Source organism: Neoarius graeffei, chromosome 1 (assembly GCF_027579695.1).
Source record: "Neoarius graeffei isolate fNeoGra1 chromosome 1, fNeoGra1.pri, whole genome shotgun sequence".
In the NCBI taxonomy this organism is placed as follows: Eukaryota; Metazoa; Chordata; class Actinopteri; order Siluriformes; family Ariidae; genus Neoarius; species Neoarius graeffei.
In genome coordinates, this window is record NC_083569.1 from 1,173,150 (window position 1) to 1,193,560 (window position 20,411).

The 20,411-nt window shown below is 44.4% G+C and overlaps 1 protein-coding gene across 3 annotated transcripts; it reads right to left on the minus strand.

Moving 5' to 3' along the window:
• Positions 1-518: 518 nt before the first annotated feature.
• On the minus strand, positions 519-12,386 carry skila (SKI-like proto-oncogene a). 3 transcript variants are annotated; one of them, XM_060927620.1, is made up of 9 exons: positions 12,300-12,386; positions 8,246-9,076; positions 7,816-8,121; positions 6,293-6,343; positions 4,163-4,236; positions 3,896-4,011; positions 3,345-3,553; positions 2,942-3,157; positions 519-2,856 (listed from the first exon to the last, which is right to left on the minus strand). In XM_060927620.1, the coding sequence occupies exons 2-9, from the start codon at positions 8,948-8,950 to the stop codon at positions 2,587-2,589; spliced, it is 1,947 nt and encodes a 648-aa protein (XP_060783603.1). In that variant the 5' UTR covers positions 8,951-9,076; positions 12,300-12,386; the 3' UTR covers positions 519-2,586. The 3 variants fall into 3 exon arrangements, with proteins under 3 accessions (XP_060783603.1, XP_060783584.1, XP_060783594.1); XM_060927601.1 differs by having other exon boundaries at positions 6,272-6,343; XM_060927611.1 differs by lacking the exon at positions 12,300-12,386 and adding an exon at positions 9,867-10,042 and having other exon boundaries at positions 6,272-6,343.
• Positions 12,387-20,411: the final 8,025 nt, after the last annotated feature.

The following is a 20,411-nucleotide window of genomic DNA, read 5'->3' on the forward strand; positions in this document are numbered from 1 at the left end:
CTACACCACCATGCTGCCCAAAGTCAAGTCAGTAACGGTATTTCTTACTTTCACCATAAATTTTTATTGATATGACTTTGGTCTATAGCTGTAAAAGGCCTCGGCCTTAAAACTGGTTCCCGCTGTGACGTCACGCACTCAGGGCTGGCTCAGCTCAGCTCCAATGACAATTTTGCGGTCGATTTTAACTCTCAGAAATATATATTTTTAATTCCCATTTATGCAGCATACAAGAGTCAAGGATGGAGATACTATCCACTCAGAAATGTATTTAAAAATAAAGGATCTGCGCATCTCCTTAAAGCTGCAATTTGCAGTAGGTATAAAGTGCATGCACAGCGCCCCCTTGTGTACAATATGACATTTACAACATCTCAATCCAAAGACTACTTCAGGAAACCTGTAGGTATTTATGGAAAACATTTAAAAAAAAAAAAAACACACACACACACACACACACAATGAATATGAGTACACACTCCATTCTATAAGCCACAAGTAAAAGAAGCACAAACACACACGTTCTAAAGAAGTTTAATTTAATTCAGGTTCATTGTCTGTACACGCTGTATTTATATCAGAGGCGAGCACACACACACACACACACGTTTGTAACCTGTAAATATTCCTCATCGTCTTATATAAAAGTTGATTTGTTAAAAAATATATTTCTATTTGTCAACATGAGGTAGGAGTGCAGCATCTTAATTTTACGTTCAGTTTCATGCAGGACTGAAATCAAACCCTCCCAACCCCAAACCTGTCTCACTGCATGCACAGCTCTACAGGGGTGGAGCGATACAATACAGCGATCAGTACATGAGAGGATATACAATATGAATGATATCAAACTAACACCAAGATAAAAAAATACAGTTTCAATCTAATTATAGAGGTATATCGTCCCAACTCTTAGAGTGCGGTTTGAGACACAACCCCTAACTAGCGCACTGTTCCAACTCAATGGATCAATATAGTATGTGTAACGATATCACTGTTCCAGATCATGATGTACCATCACAGTGACTTGTTGCTCCAACCCTGTGCAGAACAAACCTCCAAAATATCTGAGGGGTAGGGTTCCAATCTTTCGTCAATCAGTCAGCATGATGCAGTGAGACGGGTTAGCGTTTATAACCAGGTGTTCATCCATCCATTATCTGTAGCCGCTTTATCCTGTTCCACAGGGTCGCAGGTGAGCTGGAGCCTATCCCAGCTGACTACGGGCGAAAGGCGGGGTACACCCTGGACAAGTCGCCAGGTCATCACAGGGCTGACACATAGACACAGACAACCATTCACACCTACGCTCAATTTAGAGTCACCAGTTAGCCTAACCTGCATGTTTTTGGACTGTGGGGGAAACCGGAGCACCCGGAGGAAACCCTCGCCGGCCACAGGGCTCAAACCCGGACCTTCTTGCTGTGAGGCGATGGTGCTAACCACTACACCACCGTGCCGCCCCAGGTGTTCATACTTTGTGTAAAAACTTAAGCCTTAAGTATTACAACAGGCTCTGGACAGGTTCCTCATTCAGCACAAGAGAAAATGAAACGGAAGAAGTGTGAAACCGCGCCCAGTTTCTCACACAGCACCACCCTGTGTTCAAAAATATATTTCCACCACATCAGCAAAATTCTGTTCCATCTGGAGGGTTAAAAAAAAAAAAAAACCACACACACGACAGAAATGTTTAAATATGAATGAAATTAAAAATGGTGACAGAAGTGCTCATAAACACATACGTTTCAGTGAGAGCACGTGAGATGACAATAGGGCGTGGCCATTACTGATCTCTAACCCAAGTAAGGTTATTAGAAATAATAACGTAAAGAATTCTTCCATCGTCTCCTCTCAAGTTTTGTAGAATGTTAACTAGTGTTCATTAATAGCAGATATTAGCATGCTACCACCACCAGCAGTCACTGCACATGAAGATCTACCACCACCACCACCACTAGTCCTTTATGTGCTACAAGTGCATGATGGGAACATTAGTGTAAACATGTCTACATCACTTCATCTTTTTTACATCCTGCAGTAGTGTAAAAGTGTGTGACTTGTGATACAGCTTACTTCTTTTGTCATGACGTCGTTGTTGTTTCTGCGCAGGCGTGTGTCAGACTGTAATTCTTATAACCAACATTAACACACAGTCAGTAAAATGAAATGAACACTGCAGGTGAGGAGTTGTATTAATTTAACACGTAAACGCTTAAACACACCCCCACTCATTAATAACTAATTTATTCCGTCCGTAAGTAAATAAAATTCCAACGTGGTGATAGATATTGAACTCTTATCCTCCCTTATGAATATTAACACGTAGTCATTAACATTAATTAGACCTTTAGTGATTCATGGGTGGAATAAACAACAAAAACAGTTCAGTTTCAAAACCAAATTAATGAATGAATGTGTTATTTATTTTAAATGATAACGGTGTATAAATTAAATTAATGGTTTACTAATTACGTGTGAGAGCTCGCTGTGTCCATCACGGGGAGATGCCGCTCACACAGAGTAAACATCAACCATGACAATAATAATAAAGTTGAATTATAAAACAGTTCTTAAAGTGTGTGTTCAAGACGACTCGGCACTGCTGTGTGCGCTTGCAGGGGTGTGTGTATGCTGGCTCCGAGGACTGTGATTGGCTGCTCTGAGGTTCTTAGAGCTGCGATTGTCCAAGTCAGTTGTCTGAGGGCTGTGATTGGCTGAGGAGGTGATCTGCTGCTGTAGCTGACTGATGAGCAGCTCCAGTTTCTCCCGGGCATCTCTCTCTCTCCTCAGCTCATCCTGCAGCTCCTGTCTCTCTGCCTCAGCCCGTTCCAGTCTCACTCTCAGATCACACAGCTAGAGAGAGACAGAATTATAAAATGGCTGTTTTGAGCTGAACAGCATCATTTATGGTGAAGTGTGTGCGCGTGCACGTGTGTACCTGGGAGGTGTACTGCTCCTCCTGGCCCTGGCAGGTACAGCGTGTGTGTCGGAGTTGTTCCAATCTCTGCTCCAACTCTCTCTGCTCCTGTTGAACCCGTCCCAGTTTCTGAGCATGCTCAGTGTGCACCACTTCTAACTCACTCTGCAGCTCACTGTGCTCCACAGACAAGCGCTTCCACTGCTCTGCTTCATCATCACACACCACCCGCAGCTCCTACACACACACACACACACACACACACACACACACACACACACATCAGTATATTCTATCATATACGGTACAAACAACAGCATGAGAGACAGAGAGAACAATGACAGAAGGTTTGCAATTAACACTAGTAATGACAGTCATTATTAATTCTCTGTACAATTCTGTGCGTGTGTATTGAGTATCTAACCGTCTCCAGCTCCCTCTTTGTGTGCAGCGTAGCATTCAGCTTCTCCTGCTGTCTGTTGTACATGCGAACCATCTCAAACACCAGCTGCTCCTTATCATCCTCTTCCTTCCCGTCTGTTTCCATGGAGACAGCTGTGCGGGGTGGATGCGTTTCATCGCTGTGATAAGTTTTTTGTTCCTCGACGGCGGATGGCGCGGTCAGCTGGACATCTGAGGAGGAAGGGGGTGGAGAGTGTAAAACACTAGCAGAATAAAATGGCTGGAAGTGGGTGTGTTAGTTTTCACTCGAGGAAGGTGATTGGCTAGAATCCTACAACAGTCATAAGAAGCAGAATCTTTTTTTTTTTAAGCTTGGAACTAATTTGCTAGATGACATTATGACATTTAGCAACCATCGTAGCATTAACAAGCTAAAAGACATTTGTGGTTTATTTGTCGCACGCCAACACACAAAATTAGCATTAATACCACCATACCCCCTGACTGAGACATGGTTAATGTGTGTAGATTGTTAAGTATGATATTGTTCTGTGTGTGTGTGTGTGTGCTGACCATGTGTTCTGCTGTCGTGTTGTTTCAGCAGGGTTCCTAGGGTGTCTGCCCCGTCACTGTCCTTCTGCAGAGACACGTTGGGGGCCACCATCTTATCATACGGATACAGGTAGTAGCTGCAACACACACACACACACACACACGTTGATTATTTTCAGTTTCCAACAGATTTAACCTCATATGAACAACTGTACTAATTAAGGTTCCTCTTAAGGCAGAACCGGCACCATGTCAGTGGAAAAAGGGAACGGTGTGAAGTTCCACTACCGAGGATGGATGAGGGCAGGAGGTCCAACTTCCTGCTTGATGTCAGGACACAGACGAGTGAAGGCCAGAGAACCCTACACGTGCACACACACACACACGCACAATTGTTGTAAGAGTTTTTGCTTCCTTACAGTGCCTTGCAAAAGTATTCACCCCCCTTGTTGTTTGTCCTGTTTTGTCGCATTACAAGCTGGAATTAAAATGGATTTTTGGAGGGTTAGCGCCATTTGATTTACACAACATGCCGACCACTTTAAAGGTGCAATTTTTTTTATTGTGACAAACAATTAAAATGAAAAGAAAAAAAAGAAAAAAACCCACAGAAATCTGGAGTGTACATATGTATTCACCCCCCAAAGTCAATATTTTTGTATGCTGCAATTCCGGCTGCAAGTCTTTTGGGGTGTGTCTCTATTAGCTTAGCACATCTAGCCACTGGGATTTTTGGCCATTCCTCAAGGCAAAACTGCTCCAACTCCTTCAACTTAGATGGGTCGTGTTGGTCTGCAGCGATCTCCAAGTTATGCCACAGATTCTCAATTGGATTGAGGTCTGGGCTTTGATTAGGCCATTCCAAGACATTTAAATGTTTCCCTTTAAACCACTCCAGTGTAGCTTTAGCAGTACGTTTAGGGTCATTGTCCTGCTGGAATGTGAACCTTCGTCCCAGTCTCAAACAGGTTTTCCTACAGAATTGCCCTGTATTTAGTGCCATCCATCTTTCCTTCAGTCCTGACCAGCTTTCCTGTCCCTGCAGATGAAAAACATCCCCACAGCATGATGCTGCCACCACCATGCTTCACTGTAGGAATGATGTTCTCAGGGTGTTGGGTTTGTGCCACACATGCATTTCCCATGATGGCCAAAAAGATCAATTTTAGTCTCATTTGACCAGAGAATCTTTTTCCATGTGTTTGGGGAGTCTGCCACATACTGTTGGGCAAACTCCAAACGTGTTTTCTTAAGCAATGGCTTTTTTTCTGGCCACTCTTCCATAAAGCCCCGCCCACTCCATGGAGTGTACAGCTTAAAGTGGTCCTATGGACAGATACTCCCATCTTCGCTGTGGATCTCTGCAGCTGCCTCAGCGTTATCATTGGTGTCTTTGTTGCATTTCTGATTAATGCCCTCCTTGCCCGGTCTGAGAGTTTTGGTGGGCGGGGCCTTCTCTTGTCAGGTTTGTAGTGGTGCCATATTCTTTCCATTTTGCTATAGTGGATTTAATGGAGCTCCCTGGGATATTCAAATATTATATCTCATCTCATTATCTCTAGCCGCTTTATCCTGTTCTACAGGGTCGCAGGCGAGCTGGAGCCTATCCCAGCTGACTACGGGTGAAAGGCGGGGTTCACCCTGGACAAGTCGCCAGGTCATCACAGGGCTGACACAGACAACCATTCACACCTACAGTCAATTTAGTCACCAGTTAACCTAACCTGCATGTCTTTGGACTGTGGGGGAAACCAGAGCACCCAGAGGAAACCCACGGGGAGAACATGCAAACTCCACACAGAAAGGCCCTCGCTGGCCACGGGGCTCGAACCTGGACCTTCTTGCTGTGAGGCGACAGCGCTAACCACTACACCACCGTGCCGCCTCAAATATTATATATTTTTTAAAATAATCCAACCCTTCACAACTTTGTCTCTGACCTGTTTGGAGGCTCCTTGGTTTTCATGTTGCTTGCTGAGTAGTGTTGCAGAGTCAGGGTCCTTGCAGAACAGGTTGATTTATACAGACATCATGTGACAGATCATGTGACACTGACTGCACACAGGTGGATCTTAAATCAACTAATTATGTGACTTATAATGTGAATTGGTTGGACCAGCTCTTATTTAGGGGTTTGAAATAAAAGGGGGTGAATACTTGTGCACACTCCATATTTCTGTTGCCCCCCATCTTAATTATTATTTGTGTCACAATAAAACAACAATGTGCACCTTTAAAGTGGTCGGCATGTTGTGTAAATCAAATGGCGCTAACCCTCCAAAAATCCATTTTAATTCCAGCTTGTAATGCGACAAAACAGGACAAACACCAAGGGGGGTGAATACTTTTGCAAGACACTGAAGCGCATTACTCATTTACTACTCTGTGTGTTTTTACCTTTTTCTTTGTGTCACACACCTGATTAGTAGAAGGACTGGACTTCCTCACACCGATGTCCTCATCCACAACCTTTTCACACACACACACACACACACAATAAATAGTACAATACACATAACAGTAGCTCTGTGTACATGCTGGTATATCAGTTAACAAACTGACTGGAATCTGGAATTGTGCGATTTGAATTTGTAATTTTGAATTCTGGATGAATAAATATCCGAGTTACACAAACGAGGGCCGAGTGTGTGCGTGTAAACTGAAAACTGAAACTGCTGACAACTGTTCAGCTCCATAATACACAAGGGTGGGGAGGAGGGAGCAAGCGTGTATCAGTGAGACAGACTGTGTGTGTCTCTCTCTCTCACACACACGCTGACAGACAGAGAGGATGTGGTTATGGTGTCAGACGAGACAGCAGACAACATTCCGGAAAAAGCCCACAGAGAAAATGGAGCCACACACACACACACACACACACACGCACACGTAGTTGTAACTTTTGCTAAGACACAGGTGTTTTAGTCCAGATATATGATGACCTCATTCATCAACATTCTTGTTTTAAATAAAATAAATAAATAATAATCTGAGTCTCTGTTCACTTTTTAAGTTCTGTTCCCACTTTCACAGAAACTTTACTCATCTCAGGTTGTGTGTGTGTAACGAAACCAGGCTGATGACAGCGAGACTCAAGCGCATCAGTGATTCACAGCAGCAGTGTGATGAAGTCCCCCCCCCGACACTGACTCACACTCCGACTATATTATTTATATATATATTAATCGATGAGGTCAGTCAGTCGTGTTAATGCTGTGTGTTTGTTATCAGATCACTCCAAAGACAGACAAAAGAGAGAGAAATAAACACACAGACAGATGGTGCAAGTGTTCGCACGTGTATGTGTGGCTAAGATGATTCTGCATAGACTCATCATTAGTGTTTTTTTTTTGTTTTACACACACACACACACACACACAAAGTCAAACACAGACAGACAGACAAACAACAGGTTGATTCAGCATGACTGTTTATTACACACACACACACTTCCTGAACCATTATGGCCGTAACGCGCCACACACTGACTGTCAGTCCAGCTGCAGACGGTTTATTAGCGCATAAACCCCCCCCCGTTATGTCCGAGGAAAAGAACTGTGTCTTCGTCTACAAACCTCCCCCCTCACACACACACACACACTCTCCTGCTGGGAAAACACACAGACCACCTGCTGATGAAACTGGGTCAACTGTGGTTTACAAAAACATCTCTACAGAACAAATGCAGAGTTAGACGTCTGTATCTCTCTCCGTCACTCTCACACACAGCTGTCGTCCTCTACAAGCTGATCCTAACCCATAAGACGGTCAGAAAGACGCATCACCATTGCAACGCATTTAACATTAGGCTCTATTGTCTTTTTTATTTTTAAAATAAATGTAGACTATGTGGTTATAACACACGCACACACACGAGTTTATTTGTGCAGAAATAATTCCTGGCTCTAAAAGCAGCGCATGTGATAGTGAGCTGTTCTCACCTGGTCCAGGGGTGTGTCTGATTGCATCTGAAACTTCTCCTTCATCTGGTTGAGCACAGTGCCGAGTTTGATCTCGTCGGCGGTGCCCTCGTAGCGGCGGCTCAGGTGCAGGTAGCGTGGCCAGCGGGTGGACTCAAAGCCCCAGTGGCAGGTGCGCTTGTCGGGTGTGCGGTGCGAGTGCATGACGAAGTTCTGAGGTGAGAACAGCAACTGGCACTCCACACACTGAACGCATGGTGCGTCCGGACGCACATAGAACTGTGGCACAAACACACCGCGGCACTTCCCCAGGCACTGGTGCTCCACCTGGATGGAGAAAAGCATGTAAAGTAGAGAGATGCAGAACGTTTTGACGGTCTATTTTAATCCTAAATAAATAAAATAAATCCGTGCCGCAGTCATAAAGGAGACTATTTGTTTTATTACTTACCTGGAAGCCGAACTGTCCGTTAACAGCTGAATCTTTCGCCCCAGGCTTGGCGTGGTTGTGGGTGGAGCCGGGGCGGAGCAGTGCATTACACAGCCTCTGCGCGTCGGTCAGTGTGATGAGGCCGCAGGACGGGGCATTGAAGGGCAAGATGCCCAGCACTTTGAGGACATGCAGCTGGTCGGCGTCACAGCGGGCGCAGTACACATACAGCTCGTCACACACGGCGTTAATCTGCTGCAGCGTGAAGTCTCGCAGCACAGAGTTCAAAACCTGTGGCAGACACAGACGCTTCTCTCCGCCCACAACAAAACTGGAGATCGACTCGCCCTCAAGCACCGCGTGAGTCAGCTCCGTCGACCTATCGCTCGGCACCAACAGTGGCCCCGCCCCTAAGATGGAAGGTGAAGGAAGGGGCGGGGCTACAGCCTGTGGTGAGCTCACGTCTGTGCGTGCGGAGAACGCGGCGGGTCCCCCAAGTGAGCTCCGGCTGCTCAACGTGAACTGAGCTAGCGTGTGTTTGAGACCTGGACTCAGGTCTAAGGCTTTATCACACTCCAAGTCCTCACGCTTCACTCTGCGCGTCAGCTTCATCGCCGCCATCACACGCTTCTTTATGGGCGCGTCCTCCAGTTTGTCCCTGCACACACGCTTCACCCCACACTGCAGAGCACTCACGCTTCTAACTGGCACCGTCATGCTCGCCATGCTGTCTCACACACTCCGACCTGTCTGCCCACACCTGTCTCACACCTCTGCAGTCTTCCTGTTAGCTTGTCTCACTAAGAAAGACGTTCTGGCCTCAGTGCTGGCATAGGGATGGAATGCCACTTCCTGTCAAAACAAAATCAATCATTGGTGTTAAGAGCTAAAAACAGTACTATGATTATAGTTTAATTATGGAGTATTTATTATAGTCTTTCTCTCTCTTTGTTCTCATCTGTCTCTCCTCTTCCTGATTGGTTGCTCAGACTCATCACCTTTCTCTGTTTCTCGCTTCACCCTTAACCCATCTCCCCGCATGTGTAAAATCATTTCAGCGGGCTCGGTCATAACCGTTCCTGCAGTTACATTACTGACAAAGCACTTATTCTTTTTATTTATACAAATAATATAAAACTTTTTTCTCCCCCCCATCTCTGTGTGTGTGTCCGTGTCTCTGTCTCTCCCTCTGTGTGTGTCTGTCTCTCTCGGTCTCTCTCCCCCTCTCTCTGTATCGGTCTTTCTCTGTCTGTCTCTCTCTCTCTCTCTCTCGCTCGCTCGCTCTGTATCCGTCTCACCCTGTCTATCTCTCCCTCCCTCCGTCTCTCCGTGTGTGTGTCTTTGTCTGTCTCTTCCTTTCTCTGTATCTGTCTCTCCCTGTGTTGCCCTCTCTGTCAAGATTCAAGATGTTTCAGAGCGGTTTATTATTGGGTAATGAAATTCTTATTTTGCAACTGCCCGACCAAACTACGCTTACCAATATAAAAAGAAATATATATATAAAATATGAAATATAAAATAAAGTGCATATGGAATGCAGAATATAAAAGTAAAACGAATAAAATATAAAAGAAAAACGAAGATAACATTTAAAAAAAAAAAAAAAAAGGCAAACAATGTGCAAATATAGAGGTAGATATACCGTGCAGTGTCTTGTGCAAAATTGCTAATATAGAGGTAGATGGTGATTATAATCCGTGGTTCAAAAGCCTGATGGCCTGGGGGTAAAAACTGTTTGTCAGTCTAGTAGTCCTTGCTTTCACACTCTGTCTCTCGTTCTCTGTATGTCTCTGCCTCATCTCTCCCTCTTTCTGTATCTGTCTCTCCCCGTCTGTGCCTCTCCCCCCGTATCTGTCTCTCTATCTCTCCCTCTCTCTGTATCTGTCTTTCCCTGTCTGTCTCTCTCTCCCCCCCTGCATCTGTCTCTCCCTGTCTCTCTCTCTTCCCCTCCTGTCTCTCCTTGTCTGTCTCTCTTCCCCTCCTCTCTGCATCTGTCTCTCCCCGTCTCTCTCTCTTCCCCTCCTGTCTCTCCCTCTCTCCATCTGTCTCTCCCCTGTATGTCTCTCCCTCTCTCCATCTATCCCTGTCTGTCTGTCCCTGTCTCTCTCTCTCCATCTATCCCTGTCTCTCTCTCTTCCCCTCCTCTCTGCATCTGTCTCTCCCCGTCTCTCTCTCTTCCCCTCCTGTCTCTCCCTCTCTCCATCTGTCTCTCCCCTGTATGTCTCTCCCTCTCTCCATCTATCCCTGTCTGTCTGTCCCTGTCTCTCTCTCTCCATCTATCCCTGTCTCTCTCTCTTTCCATCTGTCCGTCTGTCTCTCCCCATATCTGTATCTCTCTCTTTCCCCTCCTGTCTCTCCCTCTCTCCATCTGTCTGTCTTTCCCTGTCTCTCCCTCTATCCCTGTCTGTCTTTCCCTGTCTCTCTCTTTCCCCTCCTGTCTCTCCCTGTCTGTCTCTCCCCCATATCTGTCTCTCTGTATGTCTTTCCCTGTCTCTCCATCTGTCTGTCTCTCCATCTATCCCTGTCTGTCTGTCCCCCTCTCTCTGTCTCTCCCTCTTTCCCCTCCTCTGTCTCTCCTTTCCGTCTGTCTCTCTCTTTCCCCTCCTCTGTCTCTCCCTCTCCATCTGTCCCATCTGGTCTCTCCATCTATCCCTGTCTGTCTGTCCCCCTCTCTCTGTCTCTCCCTCTTTCCCCTCCTCTGTCTCTCCATCTCTCCATCTGTCTGTCTCTCCATCTATCCCTGTCTCCCTGTCCCCCTCTCTCTGTCTCTCCCTCTTTCCCTGTCTGTCTCTCTCTTTCCCCTCCTCTGTCTCTCCCTCTGTCCCGTCTGTCTCTCCATCTATCCGTCTGTCTGTCCCCCTCTCTCTGTCTCTCCCTCTTTCCCCTCCTCTGTCTGTCTCTCCATCTATCCGTCTGTCCCCCTCTCTCTGTCTCTCCTATCCCTGTCTGTCTCTCTCTTTCCCCTCCTCTGTCTCTCCCTGTCCCCCTCTCTCTGTCTCTCTCTTTCCCCTCCTCTGTCTCTCCCTGTCCCCCTCTCTCTGTCTCTCCCTCTTTCCCTGTCTGTCTCTCTCTTCCCCTCCTGTCTCTCTCTTTCCCCTCCTCTGTCTCTCCCTCTGTCCCGTCTGTCTCTCCATCTATCCGTCTGTCTGTCCCCCTCTCTGTCTCTCCCTCTTTCCCCTCCTCTGTCTCTCCCTCTCTCCATCTATCCCCCTCTCTCTGTCTCTCCTATCCCTGTCTGTCTCTCTCTTTCCCCTCCTCTGTCTCTCCCTCTCCATCTATCCCTGTCTGTCCCCCTCTCTCTGTCTCCCCCTCAGTCTCTCCCTCTGTCTGTCTGTCTCTCTCCCCGTAATAACACTATAACTAGCGATATTTCCCTCCCACTCCTTTTTTGACGCATAGAATAACTATTTAAACCCGCACACCCCCATATTCCACTTTTTATACGTACAATCAAATCAACAGTATAAATAAAAATCTAAAGTAAACGTCTGATGTGTGTGAGGTAAATCACGCCGAGCCGTGTAAACCATTAACGCCACATCGCATCAATGGAGCCCTAAAACTGCGGCTGAATCCCGAACGGCTCATTCCTCACTACTTAGGGACACTACATGACGCATTGAATAACGGCGTCTACGCTGCACGTAGCGCACTACAGGCCGCCGTTTGGAACACAGCCATAATGCGCTAAATCCAGCTGGGGGGGAACAAAAAAAAACAAAACACCACACCAGTACCAGAACCTTACACTTCCACACACAGCTGTTCAGATGAAAACGAGAGAGAGAGCCACACTGATAATAAATAATCTGTTTAAATACGTGTGTTCTACCGGAAACAGTCTGAGGGAGAGGCTAAGCTAGTTAGCTCGTCGGCTAACGAACGTCCTGCTGATGTTATCGACGCGCGCGCGAGAAAAAAAATCACCTCAGAACGTCTCGGTTTTCGAATCACGAAGGAAAAACGGCCGCTACGAGAGAACCCCAAACAAAACACGTACATACGATAAGGACACGCTGTCGAATCATATTTTGTTCTCACAGACAGAAGTTGAAGCGGGTTTAAATGGACTCACCGTGCTTCCTCTGTGTGGGTGTCTGTGTGAATCTGTCTGTCTGTGTTTCTCTCCACAGCGCGAGACGTGAAAACGTCACCAGACTGCGCTTCCTACCCGTATTCCGCACAAACCCCGCCCTTCTATAGTTACGATTGGCTGTCAGGATCCCCTGCAAAATGAGAGATAGCCAATCACAGTGCGAAGGACCCGGCTGAGGGGGAGGGCGGAGTGCTCGTCGAAATATGGGTGGGCTCTAAAACACGACAGATTTTTCCTTTGATCGACGCAGGGAAACAAGTTCAAGTTTCGAAATGATTTCCGCAGAGACATCGAGATCCAGGCGAGAGTTTAACTCCGTTTATTTCCGTCAACATTTCCATGAAGTTATTTTAGTTACTAGTTTTACAGTGGTGCTTGAAAGTTTGTGAACCCTTTAGAATTCTGCATAAATATGACCTAAAACATCATCGGATTTTCACACAAGTCCTAAAAGTAGATAAAGAGAACCCAGTTAAACAAATGAGACAAAAATATTATACTTGGTCATTTATTTATTGAGGAAAATGATCCAATATTACATATCTGTGAGTGGCAAAAGTATGTGAACCTCTAGGATTAGCAGTTGATTTGAAGGTGAAATTAGAGTCAGGTGTTTCCAATCAATGGGATGACAATCAGGTGTGAGTGGGCACCCTGTTTTATTTAAAGAACAGGGATCTATCAAAGTCTGATCTTCACAACACATGTTTGTGGAAGTGTATCATGGCACGAACAAAGGAGATTTCTGAGGACCTCAGAAAAAGCGTTGTTGATGCTCATCAGGCTGGAAAAGGTTACAAAACCATCTCTAAAGAGTTTGGACTCCACCAATCCACAGTCAGACAGATTGTGTACAAATGGAGGAAATTCAAGACCATTGTTACCCTCCCCAGGAGTGGGCGACCAACAAAGATCACTCCAAGAGCAAGGCGTGTAATAGTCGGCGAAGTCACAAAGGACGCCAGGGTAACTTCTAAGCAACTGAAGGCCTCTCTCACATTGGCTAAATGTTAATGCTCATGAGTCCACCATCAGGAGAACACTGAACAACAATGGTGCGCATGGCAGGGATGCAAGGAGAAAGCCACTGCTCTCCAAAAAGAATATTGCTGCTCATCATTGCTGCTAAAGATCATGTGGACAAGCCATAGGGCTATTGGAAAAATGTTTTGTGGACGGATGAGACCAAAATAGAACTTTTTGGTTGAAATGAGAAGCATTATGTTTGGAGAAAGGAAAACACTGCATTCCAGCACGGCTTGCCATCATTGACGGAACAATGAATTCTGAATTATACCAGCGAATTCTAAAGGAAAATGTCAGGACATCTGTCCATGAACTGAATCTCAAGAGAAGGTGGGTCATGCAGCAAGACAACAACCCTAAGCACACAAGTCGTTCTACCAAAGAACAGTTAAAGAAGAGTGAAGTGAATGTTTTGGAATGGCCAAGTCAAAGTCCTGACCTTAATCCAATGGAAATGTTGTGGAAGGACCTGAAGCGAGCAGCTCATGTGAGGAAACCCACCAACATCCCAGAGTTGAAGCTGTTCTGTACGGAGGAACGGGCTAAAATTCCTCCAAGCCGGTGTGCAGGACTGATCAACAGTTACCGCAAACGTTTAGTTGCAGTTATTGCTGCACAAGGGGGTCACACCAGATACTGAAAGCAAAGGTTCACATACTTTTGCCACTCACAGGTATGTAATATTGGATCATTTTCCTCAATAAATAAATGACCAAGTATAATATTTTTGTCTCATTTGTTTAACTGGGTTCTCTTTATCTACTTTTAGGACTTGTGTGAAAATCTTATGTTTGTCATATTTTTGCAGAAAACAAATTCTAAAGGGTTCACAAACTTTCAAGCACCACTGTACAGTGGTATGCAAAAGTTTGGGCACCCCTGATCAAAATTGCTGTTCCTGTGAACAGTTAAGCAAGTTGAAGATGAAATGATTGCCAAAAGGCATAAAGTTAAAGATGACTCATTCCTGTTATATTTAAAGCAAAAACAATTTTTATTTTATTTTCATCTTTTACATTTTCAAAATGACAAAAAGGGAAAAGGGCCCAAAGCAAAAGTTTGGGCACCCTGCATGGTTAGTACCTAGTAACACCCCCTTTGGCAAGTATCACAACTTGTAAACACTTTCTGTAGCCAGCTAATAATCTTTCAGTTCTTACCTGGGGGATTTTCACACATTCGTCTTTGCAAAAGGCTTCCAGTTCTACAAGTTTCCTGGGCTGTCTTGCATGTACTGCTCTTTTGAGATCTATCCACAGATTTTCAATGATGTTTAGGTCAGGGGACTGTGAGGGCCTGGGCAAAACCTTCAGCTTGTGCCTCTTGAGGTATTCCATTGTAGATTTTGAGGTGTGTTTTGGATCATCGTCTTATTGTAGGACCCATCCTCTTTTTAACTTCAACTTTTTTACAGATGGTGTGATGTTTGTTTCCAGAATTTGCTGGTATTTATTCGAATCCATGCTTCCCTCGACCAATGAAATGTGCCCTGTGCCACTGGCTGCAGCACAACCCCAAAGCATGATCGATCCACACCCATGCTTCAGAGTTGGAGAGGTGCTCTTTTCCTGGAATTTGGCACCCTTTTTTCTCCAAACATACCTTTGCACATTGTGGCCAAAAAGTTCTATTTTGATTTCATCAGTCCACAGGACTTGTTTCCAAAACGCATCAGGCTTATTCAGATATTCATTTGCAAACTTCAGACGCTGAATTTTGTGGCTCGGACGCAGGAAAGGTTTTCTTCTGATGACTCTTCTATGAAGTCATATTTGTTCAGGTGTCGCTGCATAGTAGAACAGTGCACCACCACTCCAGGGTCTGTAAATCTTTCTGAAGGTCTTTTGCAGTCAAACAGGGGTTTTTATTTGCCTTTATAGCAATCCAACGAGCAGTTCTTTCAGAAAGTTTTCTTCATCTTCCAGACCTCACCTTGATCTCCACTGTTTCTGTTAACTGCCATTTCTTAATAACATTACAACCTGAGGAAACAACTACCTGAAAACACTTTGCTACATTCTTGTAGCCTTCTCCTGCTTTGTGAGCATCAATTATTTTATTATTCAGAATGCGAGGGAGTTGCTTAGAGGAGCCCATGGCTGTTGACTTTAGGGACAAGTTTGAGGAGTCAGTCAGAGAATTTATACAGCTTTGAAATCTGCATCATCTGACCTTTCCTAACGAAGAATTTGAACAAGCCACAGCTCAATAAGCTAATTAAGGTCTGGAACCTTGGTAAAAGTTACCTGAGAACTCAAATGTATTGGGGTGCCCAAACTTTCACATGGTGTTCCTTTTCTTTTTTCACTCTCCAATTGTACAAAACAAAAATAATACACAAATCTTGCAGAAAATGCTGAAAAGAAATGTCTTGTCTTTACCTTTTATGCCTTTTGGTGATCAGTTCATCTTCTGCTCACAGTAACAGACATTTTCAGTAAGGGTGCCCAAACTTTTGCATGCCACTGTAGCTTTCAGTTCTTTGCTTCAGTCTTTTCCACAAGGAGGACACAGTCATACTGTTTTTTTTAAAATATTTTTTTAAAGATAGTTTTTTGGGAAAAATTTAGACTTATTTTTAAAGCTTAAAATTAATACTAATACCGCCATGACCTCTGACCTTTCAACTTTCGATGACTGAATCCCTGTGAAGTTTTAAAATGTACTTTAACACAACTGAATTTATTGTATTTTGTGCATCTTGAGAGGAAAAAATGATTTTTTTTAATATTGAAATGCCTTCAACTGCATCCACCATTTTAAAGCTGATCGGAAGCCATGCCCCCTTAGTGCCCCTGAAATTATGGGATAGCATATTAGGTAACCCTGAAGATTCAGACACTTTGGGAGGGAAAAATTCTTGAACATACAGTTGTCACAGTAAAGATGGGAAGCTGAACACACACACTTCTAGTAATTAAACTTGTCAGAACACTGTTGCTAGGCAACAGGGAAACCTGAACACGGAGCATAAGAAGCTAGCGCATGGCTGACGAAAATATTCGGCTAGCGTGTAACCATTAAATACAGACAGCAAAAAGGCACAGTGACGGTGAAAATGAGACAGAACCACCCGAAATATCAACATTTACCTCAGATGTGTTGATAAATTACAAAAAAAGAGAGAATTTATAACTAAAATTATACTGTTTATTATATGCATTCACCGTGATGACTTCAACACAATTCATGTGGATTTCTCACAAATACAGCATCACACAACTTAGACATGTTGTTAAAGTAATACTGACTCAAAATTTCATGATACAGTAAGGTACAGTTCTTCACCATGTAAGGAATAAAAACCTTGGCGTGTCCTTTCCACAATGCTCCAGACCATCTCACAAGTCCTCCACCTCTTCATCAGTACTATCATCAATGTCTCCATAACATCTGGTCATGTCACAACTGCATTCAAGAGAGCAAGGGTTGTTCCCATCCTGAAGAAACCCACTCTGGATCCCTCAGACTTCAGCAACTACTGACCAGAATCACTTCTTGCTTTTCTTTCTAAAATCCTCAAACACATTGTCTACAATCAACTGCCTCTTTACCTCTGACAGAGCAACCTTCAAGATCCTAACCAGTCTGCCTTCAAGGCAGCACATTCCACAGAGACTGTCCTTTTGGCCATCACTGAAAAGCTACATGCTGCTAGATCAGCCAAACTGTCACCAGTCCTCATCCTCCTCGACCTTTCAACAGCATTTGACACAATCACAAGACTCTTGTCCATCCTTATGAGTCTTGGAATTTGTGGCATGGCATGGCAATGCTTTACTTCCTACCTGGAGGAACCATCATATCAGGTGACATGGAGAGGATCCACATTTACTCCACACAGACTCTCGACTGGTGTCCCACAAGGCTCAGTACTTGGTCCTCTTCTGTTCTCCCTCTATACTTGATCTCTCAGCGAGGTCATCTCCTCAGATGGGTTCTCATACCAGTGCTATGGTGATGACCCTCAACTCATCCTTTCCTTCCAAGTCAAGTTTATTTGTATAGCGCTTTTAACAATAGACATTGTTGCAAAGCAGCTTTAAAGAATTTTAGTGACTTTAAACATGAGCTAATTTTATCCCTAATCTATCCCCAATGATGAAGCCTGTGGCAAGGAAAAACTCCCTCAGACGACAGGAGGAAGAAACCTCGTGAGGAACCAGACTCAAAAGGGAACCCATCCTCATTTGCGTGATAACAGATAGCATGATTATAACATTTTTAACATGAAGTCTGTTTTGTTGAAGTTATAAACTATTCATTAATGGAAACTTGAGTGCAAAACTGTTCATGACACCTGTAGTCCTCAGCCATAAAAGCATTACTGTAAGTGTCCAGAGCGTCTTCCAAGTGCGACTTTCGACTGTCCATAGGGGGACGTCCTCCACAGGAGTGATGTGATGAGACTCCAGCCAGACATAGGGCATCAGGATGGCTCAGACAGGTCCGAGGAGCAGAATAGGTCAGCATCTCGATTTCAGAATTGACATGTTCCCTCTTTCAGACACTCATGTTTCTGCTCAGATCTCATCATGTCTAGCAGACATCTCATCATGGATGGCAGCTCATCAGCTGAAATTTAATCCCAGCAAAACTGAACTGTTGTTCATCCCCACATCAGGATCTTGTAATCTCCCTGGACAACTCTCTGATCCCACAGTTGGTCACTGTACGCAACCTTGGGGTAACAATGGCGAATCATCAACTGTCCTTTTCTTCTCACATTGCTAATCTAACATCTGTTCTCCTTTACAACATCAGATGGATTTGTCTGTTTCTATCCACACAGGCCACTCAGATGTTGTTCAGTCACTTATCATCTCAAAACTGGATGACTGCAGCTTGCTCCTGACAGGTCTGCCTCTGGGCGCCATTTGATCTCTGCAACTGATCAAAATGCAGCTGCAAGCCTTGTTTCCAACCTTCCTAAGTTCTCCCACACCATCCCATTGCTGCGCTCCCTCCACTGGCTTCCTGTAGTTGCTGTATCAGATTTAAAATCACTGGTGTTTGCCTACAAAGGAAAAAATGGATCAGCACCCACTTACCCCAGAACACTCATCAGACCTTGCACTGCACGATGCTCACTCTGATGCTGTAGCACTGCTCAACTGGTTCTACCACCTCTCAGGGTACAAGGAAGGCATGCATCAAGACTCTGTTCTGGTGTTTAGGTGATGGAATGAACCTCCCCTAGATGTCTGAACAGCTGAGTCACTGGCTGTCCTCAAACTACATCTAAAGACCTCCCTCTTCATGGAGTACATAAATGAGCAATTTCATTTTAAAAAAACAAAACTTGTCTTCTTTTCTTACTTACCTCTCCAAAAGAGTTTTTAGACTGATGGTATTCTTATTCTGTATCATAGTGAACCAGTATTAGGATGAATTTATTGGTTGAGACTTCAAAACACTTATGTAAGTGGTTCTGGATGAGGGAGTCTGCCAAATACCATCAATGGAAAAAATATGAAGCAAAATCACTGGTGCCACGCAGAGTTGGCTATATTCTTATAACAGCAGGTCCCCAAGTGTCTTATTCCTCTTATACTATAGCAATTAGCTAATGATGACCAATTTTGAAATTAAATAATTATAATTTTATCCATTTATATTAATATTGTGGAATCTTATTGAAACAAGTTAGTTCCTGTTGTCACTTGCATTGTAGCAGCTATAAGAAATCATTCTCTCACCAGCCTCTCTTGATTATCTCAAAGTTAATAAAACAAAACGCACAACTTTTCATGTTACCTCTGTCCTGAAGATGTAGAAGAACTGAGTTACAGCTTTACCTCTGACTGTTACAAAGTCCTGGCACTGGAGACTCCTTCCATACATGGTAAATACTTCACCATATCAACAATTACACACACATTTAAATCTGTTTATGTATAGCAGCCACGGGATGAGTCCCTATCGGCGAGTTGTTACTGTAGCAGCGATAACACATTGTTGGAATGTTATTCCAAAATAAACGACATTCCTCCTCCTCAGTGAGCTGCTGCTCAGTCGGTTCCTCTGCAGCCATTTGTCTGGCTGTATTGAGATGTTAAAGAGTTAAAGTGTATTCACACACATTCACGAACACCACACTGCATTCACACTCTGCAAGCTCACACAGTGACGGATGTGGCCCCAGGTGCTGTGTTTGTGTTTCACTTCAATTCCAGGGCCTGATCAGAGAACCTTCACCACACACACACTTCATCCAACAGCAGTGAAAACATGCTTCAGAGTGAAACATTGATTTCTGTTTACATACAGGGTCTGTCAGCTGGTCGAAGTGTACAGGACAGTAACACCACATGCAGTGTGTAAAGGATAAGGAGGTAGAAATTTGATACACTCAGTTCATTAGAAAGTTCTCTGGAAGTCTAAATGCTCCTCTGAGAAAGTCTCTCTCTCTCACACACACACACACACACACAAACCTATTGCAGTTACAGGTTTATATTAATGCACTCATTCCAATACATTATCATTTCTATAGTAACAGCTCAGTCACGGACTCCTACCTAAACACATTAAAAAGAAACATGCAATCATTAAATGACATGCTGAAGGTTTCTATAAGATGTTTAATGTTTCTAGAAAATCCAGCCACTGGGGGTGCATAAGCGTACTCTTGGTGCCGGTCCCAAGCCCGGATAAATTGGAGAGGGTTGCATCAGGAAGGGCATCCGGCGTAAAACTGTGCCAAATCTAACATGTGGAATGAAAAGAGAAATACCATACCGGATCGGTCGGGGCCCGGGTTAACAACGACCGCCTCTGGTACGGTTGGTCAACAGGGTGCCGGTGGAAAGTGTGCTACTGTTGCGCCAAAATGGAGAAGGAGAAAGAGAGGGGGGAGGCGTGTTAGGAGAGAGCGTGAAAGATGGAAGGGAAGGAGCTTAGAATTGAGGGTAGGAACATTGAATGTGGGAACATTGACTGGCAGAGCGAGAGAGTTAGCAGGTATGATGGAAAGAAGGAAGTTGGACATTTTGTGTGTGCAGGAGACGAAGTGGAAAGGAAGCAAGGCCAAGAACATTGGAGATGGATGCAAGTTGTTTTATT

Bases quoted from the DNA above. Each gene is read 5' to 3' on its own strand.
- skila (XM_060927601.1), bottom strand. From the start codon at position 8,950: ATGGCGAGCATGACGGTGCCAGTTAGAAGCGTGAGTGCTCTGCAGTGT. The intron at 4,237-6,271 runs GTAAAAACACAC...GTGCACGTGTAG, and splicing joins TGTGTGACACAAAGAAAAAG to GGTTCTCTGGCCTTCACTCG. The intron at 3,554-3,895 runs GTCAGCACACAC...CTTCCTCCTCAG, and splicing joins ACACGACAGCAGAACACATG to ATGTCCAGCTGACCGCGCCA.